The 26,414-nt window shown below is 37.3% G+C and overlaps 1 protein-coding gene across 6 annotated transcripts in view; it reads left to right on the forward strand.

The window, feature by feature from the left end:
* The window catches only part of NFIB (nuclear factor I B), a 231,333-nt gene that overhangs the window by 143,772 nt on the left and 61,147 nt on the right, over nucleotides 1-26,414 (forward strand). For all 6 annotated transcript variants that reach the window (XM_081237547.1, XM_081237548.1, XM_081237549.1 and 3 more), the window contains exon 4: nucleotides 21,453-21,521. In XM_081237547.1, the coding sequence (XP_081093673.1) occupies nucleotides 21,453-21,521 (69 nt within the window). The remainder of the gene's footprint in view (nucleotides 1-21,452; nucleotides 21,522-26,414) is intronic.

The following is a 26,414-nucleotide window of genomic DNA, read 5'->3' on the forward strand; positions in this document are numbered from 1 at the left end:
AAAAGTTGATCTACATCGCAGTTGGCACCATGCCCAGCCTCTAGAATGGGTCCAGTGTGATCACTTGTAATATTAGTTTTGGGGGAAAAAGAAAGACAATTTAGGAATATTTTATAAGGACATGAAAGAAGCAGATTTATCTATATCGCCCCAATTATCCACCCTGTTAGACCATGAATACTACTAATTGAGTGCCAACTGGTTGCTGAGCTCAGAATTAAATACTACATTCCAGGAGACAGGGCGTGGATTGATTCAGCTCTATATGAGTAGAGACAGCCATTTGTCCTCCACCATTCCACGCCAAGAACAATAAACAGCCCTGAAAGAGCTGTCTGTAGGTAGATTTTTCAGCCACAGATGTTTAATGGGCATCTATTTTGTGCATGGCATTAGACTAAATGCTGTGGAAGATTGAAAAGTGAATTACACATAAACCTTGCTCTCCCCAAAGTTTCAGCCCATAAGTACATACAATATTCTATACATATTGTGAAAACCAAATATTACTTAGTGCTACCACTCCAGTGTCATGGGAGTTCAAAGTGGTGAAATACTGCTTCCAGCCATTGTAAGGAGTGTGGTGAAGTGCAACGAATATGAACGTTAGAATTAAAAATTTCCCCCGAATCAAGGTTCTAAGTTTTACAATGATCATGAGGGCCATGAGGAGCGTGGCCAAATCAGCCCCCTTCTCTGGAACTCAGCACAGTCAATTATACCCATGCCAGTTGTAAACGTTAGATGGGAGAGCATACCTGGCAAGTAGCAGGTGCTTGGGAAAAGGTAAAAGGGAGGGCTCTTTCATCCTCCTTTCTCTTCCAGATGGGTTGATCAAGAAGACTTTCTGCAGGAAGTATCATTTGTTGTGAATCCCAAGAGAAATGTGTTGAATTTTTACACTGCACTCCCCTAAAGACTTTAGATGACATAAACAGAGTTACAGATCATAAGATGCATAGGAATAGGATGTTAGAGGTTATATAAAAGAGACAAAAGAAACAGATATTTTCAAGTCTCACGGTGGAATAGAATTTTAGTTTTAAGGTAGTCCTTTTTTTCCTAAGTAAGCCATTTGGCCTGCCAGGAAATGCAGAATGAAATTTTGTTACATAGTTTTTAATAATGACAAGAGGAAGAGTACAAATGTATCTTTTGAGATTGCTTTTCCCCTGGCAACACTTTATATCTTAGTCTCTTGTATTCACATTATATAAATGTTTTTCCTACTTGCCTTTCCATAGTGCTCCTTCTTTCTGAAGGTACCAACTTGTCTCTCTCCATTGAAAATGTTCTCTGTCCCTTACTTTTCCTGGTCCTCTCAGTATATCTCCCTTATTCTATTAACTTCGTCCTGACAACTTCTTACTTTAAAAGTAATGCATATTTTGTCCCTCATTCAAACAACCCCCTTCAACCAAGTGACCCATCTTGCTTTTCTTTTTCATGACATGATATAAAAGACTAAAATTTCTACTTAATTTCTCCTGCAGTTGGACTTCTGTCCCCACTTGAAATAATTCTCATTAAATTCACTTTTTATGACCTGAGTCCAGTGTTTCCTTTCCATTCTATTCCTGCTTCCATATTCTTGAACATTTATTTGGTTCACTTGACCATGCTCTACTGAAAACTTTTCCCTTGCTTTAATTTTTAAAAAAAATTTGATTGTGGCAAGAACGCTTAACATGAGCTCTGCCTTCTTAAGAAAATTTTAAGTGGTTCTAGTTACAGTATTGTACAACAGATCTCTAGAGCTTATTCATCTTGATCAAATGGAAACTTTTTGCCTGTTGATTAGCAATTCCCCATTTCCTCTTTGCCCCAGTCCCTAGCAATCACCCTTCTACTCTGATTCTATGATACTGACTATTTTAGATACCTCATATAGGTGGAATCATGCATTTGTTTTTCTGTGACTGGTTTATTTCACTTAGCATCATGTCTTCAAGATTCATTCATGTTGTTGCATATAGCAAAATTTCCTTTAAAAAAAGGCTAAACAGTATTTTGTTGTATGAATATACCATATTTTCTTTGTCTATTCATCTGTGGATGGACATTCAGGTTGTTTCCACATCTTCGCTATTATGAATAGCGCTGCAGTGAACATGGGAGTGCACATATCTCTTTGAGATCCTGGTTTCAATTCTTTTCGATACATACCTAGATGTGGGATTTCTGGATCATATGGTAATTCTATTTTTAATTTTTTGAGGAACACCCATGTTATGTTTCATAGTGGCTGCACCATTTTGCATTTACCAACAGTGTTGCAAGGGTTCCAGTTTCTCTACATTCTCCACAGCACTTACTGTCTTTTTTTGTTTTTTGATAATGCCATCCTGACAGGTATGAAGTGACATCTTATTTTAACTTTAATTTGCATTTCCTGATTATTAGTGATGTTGAGCCTTTTTTCATATACCTGTTGGCCATTTGTATATCTTCTTTGAGGAAAAGGCTATTCAAGTCCTTAGCCCATCTTAAACCAGGTTATTAGTCGTCTTTGTTTTGTTTTGCTATTGTTGTAGGAGTTCCTTATATATTTTGGAGATTAGCCCTTTATCAGACCTATGGTTTGCAACTGTTTTCTCGTGTTCTATAGGTTGCCTTTTCACTGTTGATTGTTTCCTTTGTTGTGCAGAAACCTTTTAGTTTGATGTAGTCCCATTTGTTTATTTTTGCTTTTGTTGCCTGTGCTCTTGAAAACAGGGCCTTTTCCTGGTAATCCAGGAACCATAATGTTTTCTTTCAGTTACTTATTAACCAGATTTCTGCCTTTAGTTTTCTGTGTGTTTTCAGTTCCCCCTGTGACTTTTAAGTTCATTCACCTCTTATTATTCCTAGATGCATACCTTTGGAACAGATCTCTCTCCTAATGTTTCACGTGCCCAACTTTTTGGACACGTTTCCATATAGGTCGCATGGGTAACAACTCTAAAATTCAATTCCTTTTCTTTTCTACCAGACTTTATCTCTACAGGGCCACCGGAATCTCCCCAGACACCCTCGGCTAGAGTAGTTCATAAGTTCTCTCTCAGGATCCTCCACATATTCATTCATCTTTTCGTTTGGAAGCTCTTTAAAATCCACCCCACTTCTCAGTTCCCGTGACCCTTATTTGGGCCCTAAACATGATTTCTTGCTTCCAGTAGTGCAAAAACCTTATCTCTATTCTCTCCTTGCTCTTTCTTTTTCTAAGACTCTGTAGGAATACACTTCATAAAACATGGATCTGACTTTCTTGAAAACTGATGGTTCACTCCTTATATACCCATATTCTGTGTCATGGCCCTAAATGCTGTTCAGTAACAGATACCAAGTAGACTAGGTTCCTTCCTTTCCCTTTCATCCACGTGCTCTGCTCTTTCCTCTGCCAGAACTGCCGTAGCCACCCTACAAACTCTTGTTCATCCGTTATGTCCAGACTCTTCCATCTGTCTTACTGGATTCTCTCAGGCAGAGTTGGGCCTCTCTACCTGTATTATGATTGTTGCTTTATGTTATATTTTATACCCCTCCGCCCCCAAGACAGAAAGTTTCTAAATGAGTAATTTACTACTGTAATCCAGTATCTGTATTTGTTTGACACAAGCTTGGAAACATTAATCAAAAAAAAAAAATCAGGTTGTCAGTGCTTATCGATGGCTAGTCCAACTTCTCTACTTTACTTATGAAAACAGCGCAGAGAGGTTAAGTGATTTGCCCAAGGTCCCAATTAGTTATTGGCAAATGTGGGTTAAAACTCATTTTTTTCATGGGTCAAAACCTGAAGTCAGTGGTAATCCCACTGCATTATTGGCACCTTTCTCCTTGCCTCTCCTTCCCTGCCCCCGATAGATAACACAATTTATTGTGGTGCATCGCCTTCTGAAAAATGAGAAAAGTTTGGTCTTGTCTCTGCTTGGCCTAAGTGTTGGTGAGCATGCCACAAAGAGAAAGAAAGGAGAAATCTTTTCGTTGAGATGACTTAGCAGGACAGAGTCTGGGTCCCCTGGCATTCACAGAGAGCACCACACTTGAGTCCCTGGGGGCAGTTTTAATAGCTGTGGCTGCCGGGACAAGGGGCAGTGGACAGGGGGTGAGGAGAGGAGATGGAGGGGACTCTTGACTGACCCTTGCCTCAGTGGGAATGAGCTTGGGGAGAGATGGCAGCTGAGTTTCTGAGGCTGTGGGATCAGGACAGTAATGAAGGAAGAGGCTTCAGTGCCAGGTTATTGCAGTTGCTGGAGTTCAGTGGCCTCCATCTTGTTTTCCATTACCTTTTTTGAGGTTCATGTGCTTTACATTTGCACAGGTCAGGGGCTCACTTGGTACACAGTCACAAGTGTAATTTAAACCTAAGATATACTCTCCTTTCACAAAGCTGTGAGAGAAATGACTAGTTCTTGGGCTATAGCTAGTTATTCAAGCTTTTGTTTTTCCTGTTTCCTTACTTTGTAACTGCATAGCATGATCTTGTGGTATCTGAAATGACATCATCATGGGGTAACATAGAGTCCAAGTGAAAATTTAATACATTGATGTAGGCCCTTCATTTATACTTGCACCTAGTTCCAGAAAACTTTCAAGAGGTCTCGCAGCTAAATAAGTTGCAGTTTGTTAAATTTTGGAAGGCATCACTGTCACGTGTTTTTCTTTTTTTGCTGAGTGCCTAGGTTCCCCACAGGGAGGGTTAGAGTCCCCGTGTGAAAAGAGGTCTCCCTCATAATTAGCCTAGGTTAGGTTATGGCTGTGCCTGCTACCCTGAGTAGTTCTTTCACTAAAGTACCTCAGGTTCCTTTTACAATGACCGCCTGCATCTGAAGTTTCTTCTCAATTTAAATTCTTTTCCCTCTCCATATTTACAGGGTCGGCTTTTGTAGCATATGGCTACAATTTAATAATGCAAAGCATTTTCCTTCTCACAGCTGGAAAGCTGGGATTGTTCGATATCACAGAGAGAGTGGACTTGCTCCAGGCTAGTTAAAATCACTGAACTCTGCAGAAGCTAAGCTTGCTGGAAGTATCGTCCTATACAAAGGCACCCAGGGGACCCTACCTTGCATATGAGAGCATCATGCTTGGAAAGAGGGATCAATTCTGTATATTGCAAGCAGAATAAAATGCTAAGTCGATACATATATATATCTAGCTACTTAGATTTTAATCTGTTTCTACCTCACAAGATTGAAAAATGCGTTTTCAACTTACTAGGCAGATCAACTAAAATCTCATTTCTTGGCTTCCCTGGTGGCGCAGTGGTTGAGAGTCCGCCTGCCGATGCAGGGGACATGGGTTCGTGCCCCGGTCCGGGAGGATCCCACATGCCGTGGAGCGGCTGGGCCCGTGAGCCATGGCCGCTGAGCCTGCACGTCCGGAGCCTGTGCTCCACAACGGGAGAGGCCACAACAGTGAGAGGCCCACGTACCAAAAAAAAAAAAAAAAAAAAAAAAAAAAAAAAAAAAAAAAAAAAAATTTGGGGGGCCTCCCTGGTGGCGCAGTGGTTGAGAGTCCGCCTGCCGATGCAGGGGATACGGGTTCGTGCCCCGGTCCGGGAGGATCCCATATGCCGCGGAGTGGCTGGGCCCGTGAGCCATGGCCGCTGAGCCTGCGCATCCGGAGCCTGTGCTCCGCAACGGGAGAGGCCACAACAGTGAGAGGCCCGCGTACCGCAAAAAAAAATAATAATAAAAATAAAATAAAATCTCATTTCTTTTTTCTTTTTCTGTAACTATCAGAAAGTATCAAGGTGTCAAGTAACTTAAGCAAGTACTTTTGTGTGGTAATTTGACACATGTTGGCTTTTACCTAATAGTATCATTGGTGGTCAGAGAATTTAAGAAAAAAATCAGGTTTTGGTTTTCAAAGTTGTTATAACTTTGGGTCTTTTGGGGTCTTTTAACTTGTGTGCTGGTCTTCAGGGGCCTTGCACTCTTTCTTTTTTTTTTTTTTTTTTTTTTTTTTGCGGTACGCGGGCCTCTCACTGTTGTGGCCTCTCCCGTTGCGGAGCACAGGCTCCGGACACGCAGACTCAGCGGCCTTGGCTCACGGGCCCAGCCGCTCTGCGGCATGTGGGATCCTTCCGGACCGGGGCACGAACCCGTGTCCCCTGCATCGGCAGGCGGACTCTCAACCACTGCACCACCAGGGAAGCCCTCTTTCATTTTATTTTATGTAATAGAACTAGGGACACTTTCCTGTTTGCACTGAAATATTTCTAATTCTTGACGCCAATAGAGATATCCCCTTCCCCACCCCTATTCCATACCTGAGCGTATTCATTTCCCCAAGGCATTCAGGAGGAAGAACACAGAAAAACCACTTGGCTTTCAGATTTGATCTTATCATCATTAAGATCATCATGTGCACTTGTTAATGACATGAAACAAACAGTGACATGATGTATTTTAAAAATATATACATTGTATGGTTCCATTGATATGACATGTCTGGAATAGGCAAATCCATAAAGGCAGCGGTTTGGAGATGTTGGGGGAAATGGATATGTGACTGCTAATGGGTGTGGCGTTTCTTTTTAAGGTGATGAAAATGATCTGGAATTAGATAGATACAATACTCTTTGAATATACTGCAAACCACTGAATTGTGCACTTTAAAAGGGTATGAGAGTTATATCTCAATAAAGCTGTAATTTTTTTATGGTTTTTAAAAAATGCTTATGAGCCATCAGGAGAAAAGGGTTTGGGATGCAGGGCTAAGATTGAGATTTGGAGGGTTTGTCTGGGGCTTAGAGACCTCAGGAGATCAAGGAAGAGGCCCCAGGGAGCCCTGGCACAAGGAAGTCACATGGCAAATGATACGAGTTTACCTGTGCATTTCTCAACGAGCTGCAGTCTGTGTCAGTGGAGCCCCTTTTTCTGGAGAGGTACAGAGGCCACTGACAGATACCAATGGCGAGTGACATGATTTATTGTAAGATACTGGCTCCATTGTTTATTTTGTGGCACTTTTGTAAGTGTAGTGGATTTTTAGTTTCAAAATTTAGTATTTTGGATTGTAGTCATCTTCTGAATTGAATTCTTTCAAGCTGAGCAATGTTTTCTAAATAAGTAAGCAAGGAATAGAAGATGATCCTCTCACATCACGACATACTAAAGCATTCTACTATTTTATACTTAATATGTCCTTATTGATATCTAGAAATAACCCACATGAATTACATTGCTTTATATAATGTTGACTGGTGAACCATGGAGTGTCCATGAGTTTTTGAGAGAGCATGTAGAAAGACGAGTTGAGAGACAAGGAAAGACCACTGATGGAGTTACTCTTTTTTTTTTTTTTGCGGTACGTGGGCCTCTCACTGTTGTGGCCTCTCCCGTTGCGGAGCACAGGCTCCGGATGCGCAGGCTCAGCGGCCATGGCTCACGGGCCCAGCTGCTCTGCGGCATATGGGATCCTCCCGGACCGGGGCACGAACCCGTATCCCCTGCATCGGCAGGCGGACTCTCAACCACTGCGCCACCAGGGAGGCCCTGGAGTTACTCTTATAACAGATGAGGAAGGCAAAATATTTTTTTAAGTGCTGAATCTTAATGTGTTATTCTAAAAAATATTGACATGCTCTCCTTTTAACTAGAGCATCTAGATTATTTTAATAATTTTCCTAATCTCTGTAACTGGTATTTTTGCCTTGGGTCTTTATCCCTGTGATACATCTGGTGATCTTCAGAATGTGCAAGTCTGATTATTTCATTCCCCTCCCTTATCTGTGTCAAAGGTTCCCTCTAGGCTAAGCCTAATCTTTCCATGGCATCTAATACAGCCCTTCATGGTGTGTTCTCTCCTTGCCCTTCCACTGCCCACGTGGACCTTGTATCCAGCCTTAGCCTTTATGTCTTTGTGTTGTTTTTCTGCCTAGAATGCCTGTACCCCCTTGACACCTTATCAGTGAAACTTCTCCAGACCCTGTCTGTAGTACAGCTTTACCATAATGGCACCTATATCACAATTTACTTGTCTTTTTCACTTAGTGGATTCTGAACACCTTCAGGTGAGGACTGTATAACTCCATTTGTAAACCCAGTATCTAAGGCAATGTCTGGTCAGAGACAGTGTTCCTCAGTGTTCAGGATTTATGAAATAGAGGCTTAGACCTACAGTAGGCTAAAGCAATTGTAACTTGTTCTTGAGGTTACATCCCCAGCCCCAGAACCTGACCTAAGTCAGGAAAAGTAGGGTGTTTCATAGAGACAGTTATGGTGGGCTTCTTCTGCCCTGTAGGTACACTACACCCTAGATATGACTGTTTCGGAGACGTTCTGAACTCCTAACTCGTGTAGCGTGGTCTGATGATGAATTTTGTAGGGACGTATCAGACTGAGAATTGCAGTGCTCTAACATGATTACTGATTTAGAATACCAGTCTTAGATGGATCGAGTTCTCTTCTCCCAATCAAATGAATTATAGAGAAGTCCTGTTTGCTGTTTTATGCTTTTGTTTAGTGAGTGTACCAAAATGTTCCTAGCGTCTGCATGATCATGAATATGGAAACAGGTAAGGTAGCTTTCTAGAAGTAGCAAAAATTGCATGTAATGGAAGTCATTATTTTCAAAACTTTTCCTGATTACATTGACTGTTCCTTATTCGTTTGTGATTCTTTTTGTGATGTGGAAATACTGATTTCTGAAAATTTCGAGACTACTGTTTATAGGTTAAGGCGGTAATTTATTTATTTTTACTTTATTAAGGTATAATTGACATAGAATAAATTGCATCTCTACCTATTATGTATAATATATACTTATTATATATTATATATGTATATACACATATATATACACACACACATATATATATGAAGGGAATAAACACTTACCAAAGATCCATAGCCATATATTTATGTGTCTATTTCTGGTCCATCTCATTGATCTATATGTCTGTCTTTTGCAATACCAAGTTTCTTCTTGATTTCCATAATTTATTTATAATAAGTGTTTATAATAACTTTAAAAAGTTATTTTAGGTCCTTTGTATTTTCACATAAATAGAATCAGCTTGTCAAATTCTACCAAAAAAAAAAAAAGTCTGCTAGAATTTTGACTTAGAGTAGTGAGATTTAAATCCAGGTCTTTTTAGGCAATACAGCAAAATAATTATCATTAGCTATCTAGTATAAGGTCCACCTTTCTGGCTTAACTTCTCATTCATATTCTCCCAACTCTTCACTAAAACTTCCATGAGTATATGTAAAACCTTGAAAGTTTTTTCTAAGCACACTAAAACTAAGACTAAAGGAATTAGAATCTCAGTGGTGAGATATCCATAACTATATGACCCATATAGTTTAATCTAAAACATGGTGGTTTTCCTATCTTTTATCTCATGAAAGATATCAGTGTTGATTCCTTGAGAAATTGTAGACATTTAAGTTTGATTACACCCTATTATCATCCCCTAGGTTCAGAGCTTTTTCTATATCAATTTAAAAGGCTATAAACCCAGAGACCAGCAGGGTTAGGAAATGGGTTATAGAGAGGGAGTGGAGTATGGGAAGACATCTAGCAGTCTGATTCCATTTCCTAACAGGAATCCTTCAAAAATTCCCCACTCTGGGCTAGAGTCTTAATTCCTAACACCACAGATAAGGATCTTTGTAAAGTTGGTCCCATCTGTCTTTCCAGAAAGTGAGGGTTTTCATGTACTTCTTGGTAGGATCTTACATATCTAGGGTGGGGTGAGAAGAGCCCACCACTTTATAGTAGAGGTTCATTAGATGAAAGACCTGCAGTCACTAGATTGGTTGGAATTGGAACTTCAACTAACACTGTTATTAGTACTACAAGTACTGCCATTACCAATAATCATTTATTGAACCCTAAGCACTTCATATGCACGTTCTTATTTAATGTTCACCTCAAATCTATGAGTTCAGTATTACTATTATTATTTCCATTTCACAAATGAGAATTGGAGGGGGTAGAGAATTTAAGTATTTATTCAGTCATTAATAAAAAAAGGAGCAAGTGTGGAAATTGAACTGAGATAGAGTTTAAAGTGCTTATCACAGAGCCTGGCATATAACACTGAACAAATGATAGCCACTATTATTTTATTATCATCATTATTATGGTTATTATTACTCTTTATTTATATTAAGTAATTTAATCAAAGTTATCCAGCTAGTAAATGATAAGAATCTAGATCCAATTATGTCAATTCTAGAGCCCTCAATCTCAACCTAAAAATACAGTATGCTTTTTTGAGGCAAAACCCTAAATTTGGATAGACTACCCTGTAAGTAAAAAGAAAACAACCAGCTATGCCCTTGGTGAGAAAATACTGAAGAACAAGGGAAAGGGTCTGTCATTAAGATCCAGAAGAACATATCTTTGAAAATGAAAACTAGAAGAAATTTCAGAGAAAACATTTTGTTTACTTAGAAAAAGGGACTTACATGAAAAATGAACAGATAAAATAATAGCTTCAATGAACAGAGTACCATGTGAGTTAAGAAAGACTAGCAAGAAAACTAAAACTGCTTTCATATAGTTAAAATCTGGATTGGAAGAATAAAAAACAGAACTGATATTGTGGAAATAATCACTGATATAGATATTTGCTCCAAAAGCAGAGGAAAAGAACAGAGAGGTTAAAAATGGTGAGAAAAAGGTTTATGATGGGAGAATAGAAAATTAAGCATTTATTTAGGTGTTCTTAGTGAGAAATCAGAGCATTTAGGAAAGAAATAGAATCAAGGACAAATGAAGAAAACTTTTGTGAGCTCAACATAATCTAAATATGCTGGTTCATATGGCTAATATATCCAGCCAATAGTAATAATATCTAAATATTATCCTGTTGCAGTTTTTGTATTTCATGGGTAAAAAGAAGAATCTTGTAATTATCCTAGAGGAAAAAGTTACCTGCATTTCTTTTAATGTTCAAGGAATTTTATTTCTCATCAAAGGTGATAGAAATAGATTCTTTATTATTTGTGGTCTTGAAAAATAGTCCCTCATTTTCTTTGTAAAAATTTTACTTGAAAACCTGTTGCAGTTGACAAAGTGATGCACCAAAATTAAAAAAGAAAAAATTTAGGATGAGGAAAGTCCTCAGATATATACTGATCGTTATAAATATAGCAATAACTGCAGACTGATAATGAGAATAATAATTAAATAGAAAGTTATATCTAAGTAATTATTGTAAATAAGATTATAGACATAAACTCCAATGTAAAAAGTAGTTCTTGAATATATATATGTATGTATGTATGTGTATATATATATATATATATATATATATATATATATATATGCAATTAATAACAGTTTTCTAGGTCTCAAATTCCAGATCAGTTTTTTTTTAATTGTGGTAAAATACATATGACATAAAATTTACCATTTTAAGTGTATAGTTCAGTAGTGTTAAGTTTATTCACTTTGTTATGCGACCAATCTCTGGAACTTTTTCATCTTGTAAAACTGAAACTCTGTACCTGTTAAATAACAACTCACTCTTCCCCCTTCCCCCCAGCCCCTGGCAACCACCATTCTCCTTTGTTTCTATGAGTTTGACTCTCTAGATACCTCATCTAAGTGAAATTATACAATGTTTGCCTTTTTGTGACTGATTTATTTACAGGTTACATTTTTAAGGACTGAAAGGAGGAGGAGGCTTGAAGAGGTTGGGTAACTAGGAATGGTAGGCTAATTTTCTCATTTTAGTATAATTTTTTTTGGCTTTGCTAAAGAGTCTTTATTGTTTGCTTTTATCTCTATTTCTGCTTAGATTTGTTATTAGGGAAGCCTGCTTCTCTTCTTGGAGTCAAGTACATTTTCAGCCTCAATTGATATGATCATGTGTTGTTGTTTTTTGTTACTGTTGTTTGTTTGTTTTTTCTCTATTACATCGCTAGATTTCCTGATAGTGAACTGCACTCATTCCTGGAATAAACTCTAATGATAATAGTGTATCTTTTTTTGGTAACATTGTTATATTCTGTTTGAATATATGAATTGAATATATTCAATTTTATTTAGGATTCTTTTTTTTTTCCCATCCAAAATAGTTAGTTTTTAATCCCTTGAAGTTACACCATCAAACTTGATGGGAGTTATTTTAATAGGTATTCTTGTGCACATTTCTCCTTAAGTATACTTTATCCTCAATGCATAACTTTTAAACTTAAGAGAAAAAAACAGCAAGCAGGAAGGATACAATGCAATATGCATTTCATTTTGTTCCAAACAAGCAGCTAAAAAAAAAAGAAAAAAAAAAAAAGGACAGCATACATTAAACAAAGTGCATCAGTTCCAACGAGTTAGTATTAGAAAGAGGCCTAATTCGCTGAAGACAGTCAGAGGCCTGCCAGGGTGAGACTTCTGGCTGGTTCCAGCGCTGTGTTTAGGATTCCTGAAGTTGCACTTACATGTTTGCTTGATCTTTGGTTGGTTGCTTGCTTGCTTTGTTTTGATAAGTGACATTGCAAGTTTAGTTATTTAAGTTTTGCTGGCCTAATAAAGGCTTATGACAGCGCCTGCTTCATAAAGTAACTTGTCATCATTTTCTACAGCCTGGGAGAGTGTAAATAGCATTGAGATTTGAAGGCAAGGTAAAGGATAGATAAAATCCAGCTGTGCACCCATCTGTACCTAGGTCATTTTTAAAAGTGGTTTTAAAAATACCTTTTTATGCTGTTCTAGGGTTTTCAAATTTTAAAGTGCATATGAACTCATTAAGCTACAGATTCTGATTTCGAGGGTCTTGGTGGAGCCTGAGCTTCTGCATTTCCAGCAAGCTCCCAGGTTATGCCAGTGCTGTTGGTTCTGGGACCACATTTCGAATAACAAGAGACTAGCGTAGTGGTTCCCAAACTTTGCTGCACATTGGAATCACCTGGGCAACTTTTAGAACATCCTCATGTCTGGGTCATATCCATACCAGTTAAATCAGAATAGCTGGGAGTGGAAGCCACGCATAAATTGCTTTTTAAGAACCCCAGGTGGTTCAAATGATCAGCAAATTTTGGGGACCACTGCACTAGGTAATGTTCTATTCAGGGTCCACTTTGCACAATTGTGGTTACTTTTATTTTAGTAAGTAATTGCCCCTTTTAAGTTTTCAAAGTTGCGGTCAGTAAGTTGTATGTGTTAATCTCATAATTCTTTTAATGCATTTGGTTTCTATGGTTATGTCTCCCTTCTATTCTTGTAGTTATATATTTTTGCCTTCTCTTTTTTCCCTTAATGAAGCTTGCAAATGATTTTTCTGTTTTGCTTGTCTTTTCAAAGAATCATCTTTCCTTTCATTGTTTCAAATATTCCTCTTTTTTCTATTGTATTAATTTCAGCTTTTATCTTTAATTCCCTTTTGAATTTTTGTTGGATTGTTTTGCTGTTTTTCTTTTATGGTAAACAATTTTCCTTTTTCTTTTGTCTTTTTCTTTTCATTGCTTTCTAGATGGCTGTTTTTCTTTTGATTTTCTGTTTGATTCATGGCTTATTTTCTTAATTTTCATGTAATTCAGAAGATATGGTCACTTTTCTTTAACTTTTAGTTTTATTTGCCAAAGATGAGACAGAATGGCATGAAAAATTCTCCACTTTTAAGAATTTGTTAACATTTTCTTTTTGGTCAAGGACATGATCAATTTTTATAAAATTTCCATGGATATACCAACAGAGTATAAGAGGTATTTGAATGATATAAAATAAGTCTAATAGCCTAATAGTCATGTTCAAATCTAAAAGACACATTCTAAAAAATAAGTCTAATTGTCTAATAGTCATGTTCAAATCTAAAAGATGTATTCAGAGTTCTCACTATAGGTATATTTTTATCAAGTTTCTTGTATTTTATTAGATTTTATTTTATGTATTTCTCCACAATATTGTTCGCTGCATCAATACATTGTTTGGTGCATGTATTGGTGCATTTCTCCACAATATTGTTTGGTGCATGTCATTCATAATGTTCTTTAACCTGTTCATTTTAATTCATCTCAAATTCCATCTTAAAACCATTGCTAATTGACACAGATTACTTTTTGTGTGAATTTGCCTGACTTCTCTGCCTACTATTTTATTTTCAACTTTTTGTTCTTATTCTCACTTTGTCTTAAGTATGTTCCTTAAAAGTAGCTGGATTTTGTTTGCTTAAGTTAATCTAATGCTTTCTTTATGGGATAATTCAGTCCACTTACATTTGTTATAATGATTGATATATTTGATTTTATTCCTCTTGTTTTACTTTAATCATTTATTTATATCTTATATCCTTATTTTGACTGTCTTAAGTTCCTATTCATTGTATTTTGTTTCCTAGCTGTTAATTTGGAAGTTCTGTCTTCCCTTTCCCTGCTTTTAAAATGAAATGTCTCTCATTATTTGAAAATAATACACAGCTTTCATATTGACTCACAGGGACTATGATTATCTGGTATTTTAGAGAAGAGAAATGGGGGGACGTAGAAAAGTTGCTTAACTTGCCTTAAGTTTACATAGTAAGTGACAGAGCTGATTTTTTAGTATAGTTTAATGTAATTTAATATAATTATATTAATTGTAGTATATTTTAAGATGATATTATAAAATTTAATTTAATTTTATTATAATTTCAATATAGTAAAAATAAACATAGCCCACTTAGTAAACCATAAAGTATCTGTGCTAAGAAATTTTAAAATCTGCAAGAATTGATTTTCTTGAATAATATGTAATAAAATTGTCTCAAGATCAGAAAATAGGAGTAGATTAAATTTCGTGAAACACTTGGAGTTGTCTAAGAATCTTCTCTGAAACACATTCTGGAAAGATGATTTTACCAGTGAGTTTTTCCAAACTTTCAACTTTTTTTTTTTTTATGAAAAATAATGACTGTCATCCAAACCATTTTATGAAGCATGCATATAACCCTGGTATGAAAACTTGGCAAATAAAATACAAAGATTCCCACAAAAGTATCCCAACTACAAATAGAGAATTTGGAAGAAAACTGTTAATAAACCAGTTCAACAGTAAATTTAAAAAGCTATGTTCCATGGACCAACAAAGATAATTTAATCTAAGAATTCGTAATATGTAACAACAAAAAATGCTGTAATGGAAAAAAAGGATAATCTCACAATGCCAAAAAGACATTTAATAATACTCAACAACGATTCTGATCAGAAAACTTTAAAAAAAACTCTGAGAAAACTAGGAATAAACGAATATATCAGATGATGAGAAAAAATCAATCATCAATTAATGGCCAAAATTATTAACTGTGAAACTCTAGAAGTATTCTCATTAACATTATGAATAAAATATTCCTGCTAGCACTATTCCTATTTTACATATTTTTGAAAGTTCTCTTCAGAAAAATAATGCATATGTATGTGAAAAATCTAACCTTATTATAATTAAATGAAAGTTATAACATTAATGTAATGATATCTTTTCTCTATCAACTTGCCACAGTTAAAAACAAATCCCATTAATATGACTAATATGTAATTCTGGCAGCAGGGTGGTGACATGGAAACGCTCATGATCTGCCTGAGGGAGTATAAATTGGCAAAAACCTTTATGGAAAGCAGCTTGACAGTTTTTACCAAGAGCTTTAAAAGAGTTTATGTCCTTTGACCCAGTAATTCCACTTCTGGGAACTCCAGCCTAAGGAAATCATAAGAATTGCTGACAAAAATTTGTGTCCTAGGATGTTAATGGCAGTGCTGTTTATAATATTTTTTAAACTGGGAAATAACCTAAAATGCCAAACAATGGGAGAATGGTCAAATAAAGTATGATACAGCCATGCAGTATAATATGGTGCAGGCATTAAAATCATGCTTTTGGAAAAGTATTTAATCTAAAGGGAAAGATACAGTGTTAATTAGAAAAAGGCAGGATATGCATTTATTTAAATTTTATCTCAATTTTATAAAAATCCATATTTATATATATTATATATATGTAGGAAAAGTTTAATGGACTCAAAGGAAATACTTAAAAATATAAATAGGGCCTCCCTGGTGGCGCAGTGGTTGAGAGTCTGCCTGCCGATGCAGGGGATACGGGTTCGTGCCCCGGTCCGGGAGGATCCCATATGCCGCGGAGCGGCTGGGCCCGTGAGCCATGGCCGCTGAGCCTGCGCATCCGGAGCCTGTGCTCCGCAACGGGAGAGGCCACAACAGTGAGAGGCCCGCATACCGCAAAAAAAAAAAAAAATATATATATATATATATATATATATATATATATATATATATATAAATAATATATTAATATACTACTATCAGAGTGTGTTAAAGTCAGAAAAATTCTGACTCTACCAGGTCATTTCAATCACCATCAGGGATTTACATTTCATGTTGAAGGACAAACTTAATTGTAAATTTATACTAAAATGTTAGCTATAGGCTGAGATTCAGTCTCTGTGCAGAGAATTGTTATCTTTGCTGTGATTAGTGTATCTATTTTATAATCACAGTTTCCATCCTTAACCATGGACAGTTCAGATCAGTTGAGAAACTGAAGAGAGTCCTGTCTTATAACACCACTACCAGAAAAATCACCAATGGGTTAGTTTTGGTAGCTGAAGTTTTATGAAGATTGGCAAAGAGCTAGTATGAAATAATCTTATCTTCTCCCCCTTTACATCTATAAACAAAACAATTTAGGCATCTTTTACACTCAGTTGAAGGAAGTGAACAATTGGAATCCTAGGGCTGGAGCATGCCTGTGAGATACCCAGTGTCCTCTTCTTTCTCCAAACTGAGCAATGCAAGAAAACTAACAGGAAAACAACCATGTAAAAAAGTGGAATCTGAGAGTTGCATGGGCTTTTGAAGTGCTCTTATCCAACTTCCTACCCAAAGTGAGAATTCTTAAATCCAATGGAGGGGTCTTTACATCCACTGGGAAACCCCCTATATTTGTAGACACAGGTTTCCTCATTCTGTAAAATGGTAACAACTTGAGGATAATTGCGGGCATGATGTGCATTCATGCTTTCTAAGATCTTGGTGCAGTAGCTTGGCATGTGTTGGTTATTATTACCTTTGCAAGGTCTCACATTCCTTTCTAGGACTTTTCTTATTGGATGACAAATCTGTTTACTGAGCCAAGAAAACAGTTCCTGGAACTATGCAGAATAAGTCTAATCCACCATCTACATTAACAGTCCTTCAAATACTTGAAGACAGCTTTCATGAATTTAATAACTGCTTTCTGTGTTTTTTTTTAATTTCAAGAATAGAACACAGTAGACCATAAAAATGAGCCATTATCAGTCTTCCTTTGGATTTTCTGTGTAAATGTTGTTTAACATTTAAATGGTGCTGATTATAATTTGAGATATTAACAGTTAGATATGCCATTGCGTCCCTCTGTTATTGTTTGTAAAGGAGGTTAAACACTATATTAACTTCTGAGTCGTGATTTATTGTTGCTTTTGTTAGAGAAGAATAAAAACAGTAAAATAATATAATTTGATACTGCCTTTGAGAATTTTCAGTTTGCAGAGGTCTTTATTTCCTACTCAATTTTATTTTTTAAAAAGCATACATGTAGTGTAAATACAGCATCACATAAATGCTAAGTTGTTCTTTGCTTCCTGGTGTAAGCTGTCGTGTAATATTGCCCAGTAACCATTAAGCAGCTGCTCTTTCTCAGAGCTGCTCATATTTCCTTTGGTAGATGAAGGGAATTTACTCTATGAATGTCTCCAAATTGCTTTAAGATCTTTGGCCTCTGTGTCAGCTATTTAGATTCACAGTGGTCTATGTAACACATGAAAACCATGTTTTTAGAAGGCCCCAGAAGCCTGGAGGTTACACATGAGGTTGTATTAACAGCAAGCACCTGCATATGCTGAGTTTTACCCTCTGTATTGTATAGCAGGGCTTCTGACCCCCTGCATGATCCTCTCCAGTTATTTTGCCAGAGTCCTTAAGTACTCTCTCGTATGCTTGTGAGCAAGCACTATTAGCTGTCCAAGTACCGTGTCATCCACTGTTTCTTTTCTTTAGCCCGCCTCATCTTGGGTAATGTCCGTCCATTGTAAAGGCTGTGCTGCGTGCAAAGATGCATGAAGGGTGCAGCCATCTGCTTCAGGTGCTTCTCCCAGGCTACCCAGCCGCCTGATTCCCACCCACCTCCCTCCTATAAGGTCATGGTCAGCAGGTATTACCACTTATCCTTGGGAGCCCTCCTTTTACTGAGGTCTCGCTGTGCTCCATGCAGGAGTGGAGCCCAGTGGGACCTGTGGTGTTGCATTTTGGCTAGTGGGTGCCAAAGCAGTTCTGACATATTTTCAATGTCTTTCATAGTTTTAGTAAAATCTTTCAGTTTCCCTTGTAGATCCAGATTCCTTAGAACTTGGGGAATTGGGGGTAGGGAGTGGAGAAGCACCCTCAGCATTCTGAGTTGCCTTCCCTTTTCTATGAGATAGTCATTGTATTTGTCTGTGTGCGACTGCCTTGCTGTCTTCCTGCTGGTAAGATTACCTTGAGGTGGCTCTTCCCTCCCTTAGGATTCGGCTCGTGACAGGACCACACATCACTCCATCTTAATGGGCATGACTTAGAAGCAAATGGAGTCCTAACTACTCATTGGAGTGACAAGGAAATGAACTTCAGATAATATCCATGTATTGAAGTGTTATTAAGTATTACACATGGTATAATTTATATAAATGAAATGTTCACTATTCATTCACTCCTTCATCGATTTATAAATATTTGTGAACTATTTGAACCCTTCTAGTCCCTTGGTAGTTATTTTGTACTAAATGTCTAAAGTTGTACATTAATTACACAACAAAGTCAGAGATATAATCTGACTGTAATCATTATGCTTTCCCATTTTGCCCAAAAGCTTAAATAAACTCCGCGGCAAACAAGTTCCAGAAAATAACAAGGGTCAGTAGAGTTATCCTTCGATCTTAAGCTATCGTTATCTTCAATATTATAAAATTATTAAGGTGTTCACTTGTGACCATGTTTCAAAAAGCTGAACTTTACATTTGTTCTGCAAACGTTTCGTAGTTACTGTAATGTGGGCAATGAGTTAGTTGTTAAGGGAGATATAGAGATGAACAAAACCCAGTCAATCCCCCAAATAAGAAGAAACACAAGGCTTGAAAACAATTATCTTGGTAAACTTGAATGTGCAAAGTGATATAAAGTAAGAACAAACTAGGTGCTATGTGAATACAGAAGAAAGAGATTATTTCTAGGTGGCACAGGAATTGGGAGGGGAGGGTAGAAAAGCAGATTATGGAGCAGACGGTGGTTGAGCTGGACATTGAAGGCTGTGAGTTGAGCCTGTGGAAAGAGGGCCTTCTGATCAGAGGCAGCTACGTTAGAAAGATCTGAGGGCAGGTGTTTACAGAGTACAGTAGGGGAAGGACAAATAATCTTGTCTGATTGGTTAGGCACACAGGCTGTAGTCATGATAAATAAGTTCTCTGTATTTAATGTATTTGTCATATATAAAATGTTATGTTTACCACATGTAAAATAAAGTAAAATCTATTATGCTTAAAACAACAAAAGCAATAGAAATCTTTGTATACAATGATAACCTATCAAAATTAAAAACATCTTTGTCTCCAGCCACACAGAGGGAGTCATTGTCCTTTTTTTGTCTCAGTGGCTTTTTAGCACATTGTACAATGTTGTCCACCTGGAAATTTCTCAATAATCACTGAAATGAATTCAACCTGGTGAAAAATTAATTGCTGAAGAAGTAGGCGTTTCTTAAAATAGAGCTGCATCAAGTGGGGACACTTTGTTATTATCCTCTTAAAAATGTATATCTTTTTCAGAGCAGTGACTTAACATGAGACCTGAGTTTTATCACCAACTGAGATCTCATAATTTCTTCTCATTCTTTTGCTATTTCTAAAGAAGGTGGATGGATGGGTATAAAACAGTGTTCAGACATATGCAGCGCCCCTGTTTATTCACAGCAGTGAGGCATATGTGCTAATTGAATGACTTTGTCTTTTCATGCTGTGTATGGTTAAAAAGTGGGCTGGTGGCTTTCTTTCTGGTAAAATTTCTAAATGATGATTTACAAATAACTTGAGAGTGTCTGGGATTCGGTGTGCACATTTCAGTGTATGGGTGATTGCTGACTCCATAGGCCAGTCCTAACTTATTGGTAACATTTACTCAGTGCCTACTCTGGGTTTTATATTTTTATCTCACTTATTATTTGTAACAACGATGTAAGGTAGGTAATTTTATTATCTCTAATATATAAATGAGGAATCTGAGGTACAAAGAGTCTAAATGTTCCAGGACTATTATTATTATTAATTTAGAATTATTAATTATTATGATTAATTACTCCAGGGTGCCACACTGACAAACCGTAGTCAGGAGTCAAACCCCAGCTCTTTGACTTGAGTGAGCCATGTTGCTAAAACACCCAGACCTCTCTCATCCCTGCCCTGAATCTAATCTCTTGGTCAGCCCTGAAGCTTTATGTAACATCCAATCAAATTGCCAGTTCTTGGAATTTAGAGTTTCTTCCTGGAAGCATTTTAATTCTGAGGATTTTCACACTCTTATTCTCTCCCTGGGGCAGCAGAGAGTAGCCATATCCCTCCTACCTAAGGTGTTCCCTCCCTCCTCACCCTCACTACATTTCCTTCTTCTGGATGAGAACCTGGGGGTAGGACTGGTGTCCCCATCTGCAGTCCTGGATAGAATTAGACCAGCTAGCAAGCATGTCTGACTTACTCAGGCTCCTGACCCGTGGCCCACGGCTACTGTGGGCCCTGGACCTGGAGGTCACGGAAGGGTCAGGAGGCATTCCTGGAGGTCTGACTCCACCACATTTGCCAGAAAAAGGATCCAGTTCTTGAAATGAAGGGAGTCCCAGGGAGTGGCGGCAAGGGTGAGACAGCAGTGACATCATGTGAGGTATATTAATGGTGCACAGAAATAGGTCTGTGTAGTAGAGTATTTGCTGTACGTACGGGTTCTGCTTTTGTGTGATCCATGATGGGAACAAGGGTGGGAGTGCTGGTAACAGCAACTCACTTTTTAATCAGGGAAGGATTTGTGAAAGAACAGTGGTTTCTAGAGATCTTTGGAGTAATTCCAACAAGGTGCTAATTGTGGTTGTGGTTTTCCTTTTTCTTTCTTTCTTTCTTTTTTTTTTTTAATGGGTGGACTTTAGTCTACCAGGTGCTACCGATCTGAGGGCCCCTGAACCTTCATTCCCTATGCGTGGGCAGTGGCAAATAAAACCATACCAATTGCCCTGTACAATTGGAAAGTTAAAAAATTTTCCTGAGAGATTATTTAGTTTCTAAAAGTGAAACGTTTGTTTAAGCAGACCCAGTTTGCATTTTACAAGAGTTTTGCTTTTACAGTTCTTTGTTGTAAGCATACTTGGGTTTTGTTCTAACCTTTGGTTTAAAACACTTGAACAAATTCTAGTGTTTAATCATTTATTTGCTTCCTGCTTATGTTGATCTCTTTCATCTTGATGTTTATTTTCAGGATACCTTGAGGATAGTTTTGTAAAATCTGGAGTCTTCAATGTATCAGAACTTGTGAGGGTATCCAGAAGTAAGTAAACTCTTTTCTTATTATTTAACTATACAGTATGATTTAAAATATTTTATATTTGAACCTTAAATACAGTATGAGGAGAACTGTGTATTAGGAGAATTTGTGTTTTAAAATCTCTGACCTTTTGATGAAATCATAAGTGAATATATTTTGTCTGGTTTTCTAAAATATTTGCATTTTAATCAACACTTTCTGTAGTACAAAAACAATTTGCGTTTGTTCTGCTTGCTGTGTTATTGGTATTCGTTTAATTCACTGTTCACTCTGTGACCATAGATGGTCATTTATATCAAAGGAAGTGTGATTAATTAAATGTACTCAGTGTTGTTATGATAACCCACATAAGTTTCCTGTAGATAAGTGCTTTTTCATTTTGCTAACATTTTGGTGAGGGCTTGGAGATGTACAGGATATACACACTAACATGCAGAGTGTAGAGGGATGCAGAAATTAACTTTGCAGATTGTAGCTGGATATAGATAGAAAGCATTGTTATCCAAAACAATGTCCAATTGTTTTCATTGGCCACCTCACCTGAGACACCATTCTTGGCAGGCTAGATGAGAATTTTCTCAAGTAAGTTCACCTGGCCAGCTAACTAAGCAAGGGGGAAGTTTCCTTGATCAACTCTTTTAGTTATTACTGGTGTGTGCAAATATATGTAAGATGCAGTTCTTATCTCATTGATTATGCTGAAGGGAGTGACTCATCTCTACTTGCTCTCCTCTGATTTAGCTTATTTATGTAACTTTGAAGGGTGTATTTTCACCTGACATTTTGATAGAGAGTGTCACAGTTTGGAATGATTTATTCAGATGATGTAGGGGCACTCTGGAGCCTGTTTAAGTTGTGTTTTTCACTTGGGTCAAATTCAGAGGTCATGAACAAGAATTATGATGATCCAAAAAGAACAAACAAGAATGAGTTACTAAGGGGACTTCCCTGGTGGCGCAGTGGTTGAGAGTCCGCCTGCCGGTGCAGGGGACACGGGTTCGTGCCCCGGTGAGCCATGGCCCGTGAGCCACGGGCCCGTTCGTGGGCCCGTGAGCCATGGCCGCTGAGCCCGCGCGTCCGGAGCCTGTGCTCCGCAACGGGAGAGGCCACAACAGTGAGAGGCCCGCGTACTGCAAAAAAAAAAAAAAAAAAGAATGAGTTACTAAGGGTAAGTATAGGTAGTGCTTTAGCATGGTGTTGAGTGAAGTAATCTCCAAGGTAGTAGGTGACTTTGTCTTTGGAACTGTAGTTTCTCAAATAGTTCAGATTTCTGAAGTGACTAGTGCAAACAGCCTGTATTTCAGAGAGTTCTGTACATGAGCATTTAAGACTTTAGTAGCATCCTTTCTGACGTAATTCTGCAGTGGATAAATGTATGCCCCAAAGACTTCTGCCCTGGGTCTGTTGACTTGGGGGCAGTGTAGGAGACCAAATTAATATCCTGTATGCCTGTACTTACAGGGTTCATATTTGCTGGGCAAGAGGATTCTGATGATCTACTTCATTTACTTCATTCACCAAGGCGATGAGCCTTGTGTGTTTTTCCTGATCAATATGTGTTGTGCAAAGGCCTCTGATATTTGAACTTTTTTATGTTTATTTTTAATTTGGAAAGGAACATGCCTGACTTACTTACGACTACTTTATGGCATCGTGTAAGGAAGAGGGTATTTAAAGATGTGTGTATGTGTGTGTGTGTTTCCCCATACTGCTCTTTAACAGAGAGGCTATGCTGCTACAGTTATGAGACATTATGAAATTATTTGTTTAAATTTGTACTTTTCTCAGTTTTATGATATATTTTCACCCTTCTTATGAGAAGGACAGTAGAGTCGTCTGTCCGAAAATATTACTAGTTCCTCATTATAGGTAACATTATGCTAGATGCTGTAGGAGAGCCACATGAGAACTTTAAAAGCCCAGATTAATATTTTGAGAAATCTGAATTTGAAACATAAAAATAGATTAAAAGAATACCTTTTTAGGGACTTTCCTGGTGGTCCAGTGGTGGAGAATTCACCTTCCAAAGCGGGAGGTGCAGGTTCAATCCCTGGTTTGGGAGCTAAGATCCCACATGCCTTGTGGCCAAAAAACCAAAACATAAAACAGAAGAAATATTGTAACAAATTCAATAAAGACTTTAAAAATGGTCCACATCAAAAAAATCTTTAAAAAAAAATACCTTTCTATAATAGTTCAGAAATGAGGCAAATTTAACAGATACCATTCATTCTTTCTTGATTCATATTGTCATCTCCTAGAGGTTTTTAAGTTATCTGTTATAACAAACATTACTAATTTGTAATTAGTATATTAATTATCTGTATTCATTCATTAGTTACTTTATTCAGCAAACATTTATTTTCTACTCCATATGTAAATAGGTGTCTCTGAAATGCTTGAGAAGTTATTCTCCTAAGTGTTTTAATATATCCACATTATAGTCTTATTTACACAATTGAACTTCATTGTTTATGAAATAAGGGTTTTCTAAGTAAACATCAACTTCAGCACAACCCTTATGCTGTATATCACAAATTCTGACTTCTTGAGGGTTTACGGTATGTTAATGGTTTCTGTCCTCTGGGGTTTTACTCTCATATGACCCTCTAATGTGCATGTTGACTTTAGCTAATGAAGCTATTCAGTTTTAGGATAGTGATCTTTCTGGTGAATGATATTATCACCATCTTAAAAGTTGATTTAGGATCAGCTTTTGGAGTGAGGAGAACAATAAGAGAGATTAAGGGCTGGCCTCTAACCCTTGGAATCCGAGGTTCTTCTGAGCTTGGTTTCTAAGAGGGTATTGGCAGCCTCTTAAACATGATTTGCAGCCTTCAGGCCCCTTGCTGCTCTCTGGGAGAGGTGCTAACACTGATCTTTGCATCTGATGTAAATTTTTCCAGAGGCTTTTAAACAGGCACATCTGCCTGGGACTTGCTGTTCTCATGCACTTTGTCATTAGATAAATTTTGTGCCTGTGTGCTGTTTTAGAATCTGGGCATGTTTGCTATTAATCTACTTTAATTTCCGTAATCTCCCATTTAGTGTAAAAATGCACACTAAATTTTACAGTGCTCATGTGTAAATCCATAGACAAAGTGGTTTTGTTCTTGTTTCGCTTAAGCCATGACTAAAGCTTGATTTTCTGTCTTGTCCCCCACCCCCGCAGTTTTATTGAGATTTAGTTGACATGTAGCACTGTATAATTTTAAGGTGTATAGCATAATTACTTGACTGACGTATGTTGTGAAATGCCACAGTAAGTTTAATCAACATCCATCATCTCATACAGGTATGTAAAAAAGAGAGAAAACGATATATCCTTGTGATGAGAACTCTTAGGATCTACTCTCTTAACAGCTTTCCTGTATATCCTACAGCGGTGTTAATTGTAGTCATCATGTCGTACATTACATCCCCAGTACCTATTTATTTTATAACTAGAAGTTTGTACGTTTTGACCACCTTCCTCCAATTCTCCCTCCCACCCACAACACCCACCTCTGGTAACCTTTTCTTTGAGCTTGGTCATTTGTTTGTTTAGATTCCACTATTGCTTCCTTGATACTTTGGAAGAATCCTTCTGGAACAAAACTTAGAAAAAAACAAAATTTCCAAAGATTTTAAATTATCATTTTCCTATAAATTATACCTAGTACGCTTACGGTCAAGCAATCTGCGTTGACTATCAAGCCATATGTTTATTAAATAGAAACTACAAATCTTTGCCTAAATATTGCATGAGCTTAATAAATTGCAAATAGTTGATATAACCTGTAAGTTTCCTTTTGGTAACTCAGTTCTTTGAATTGAATCCATCACTGCTGTTGGAAGCCAAATAGATTGCTTACCTTCACTGAGCCCCTCAAATGCCTCCTTCCAGCACATACTCTGCTTTCCAATGTCACATAGAACATGGTTCTAATAATAAACTTTAAAGCATGTGGTTACTGTGGGATTTCTTACCTTGCATTTTTTTTAACCTCTGGTGTACCTCAAGCCACAACAAGCAGCTACATTTTAACTGTCCAAAGAACTCGGGCCATTAGGCATAGTTGCACGTTGAACACTAATATTTCTGTGTAAAATGAGGCTAAAGCATATTATATAATATGAACAACCTAACAGAAGGCAGAAACTCCAGAGTTTTAGAGCTGAGACTAATCTCGTATGTATTGATTAATTTTTAATGGGGAGAGATAATCGTTGTATATTCCTTGATTGTTTCTCTACAATAAAGCATGCACCTCCTAATCATATTTTCTTTAAAAATACTTTGGTAGTCTCAGCCTGCCTGAGATATTGAAGTACAATTCAACTGATAGTGAAGTGCAATTGAAGTACGATTCAACTGACAGTGAACACATTTCAAATGTTTATTAAAAATTCTGAGTAAGAAAAATTCCTTGAAAATCGGCTGTCTCTTTGGAATTTTTTACTTAACATGTGGTTAGTTTGGAGAGAGGGGAAGGTTAAGTAGACTTTGTATTCTTAGCGTGAATTTCAAGGGCTCCAGAATTTTCCCGCCCCACATAGGATCCACTTTCTCTCATTGGAGATCTTGAAGGCCTGATAAAAACAGGTGAAAAGATAGAAACTATTCTTAAGCATTGTCCTTTGACACCAACCTGGCTGGCCTCCATCTTGTATATCATCTCTGCCCATGACCTTGCTCCTGTAGTAATTGCTGTTTAGAGTAACCTCCCTTTAGTACCTTACTCATCTTCCAAAGCCCTGGGCCAGCTGTGACTTTTCCACAGATTTCTTGGACCATTCAAGCTCGTATCAGATTCTTCTTTCCTTGAAATCCTATAGCATTGATTGATCATGTCATTCATTTGGAAGTTTCATTATAAAACGCATTATGCTTGTATCTCTGTGTTTTTCATGGCT

This window comes from Mesoplodon bidens, assembly GCF_964165515.1.
Source record: "Mesoplodon bidens genome assembly, chromosome: 6".
NCBI lineage: Eukaryota > Metazoa > Chordata > Mammalia > Artiodactyla > Ziphiidae > Mesoplodon > Mesoplodon bidens.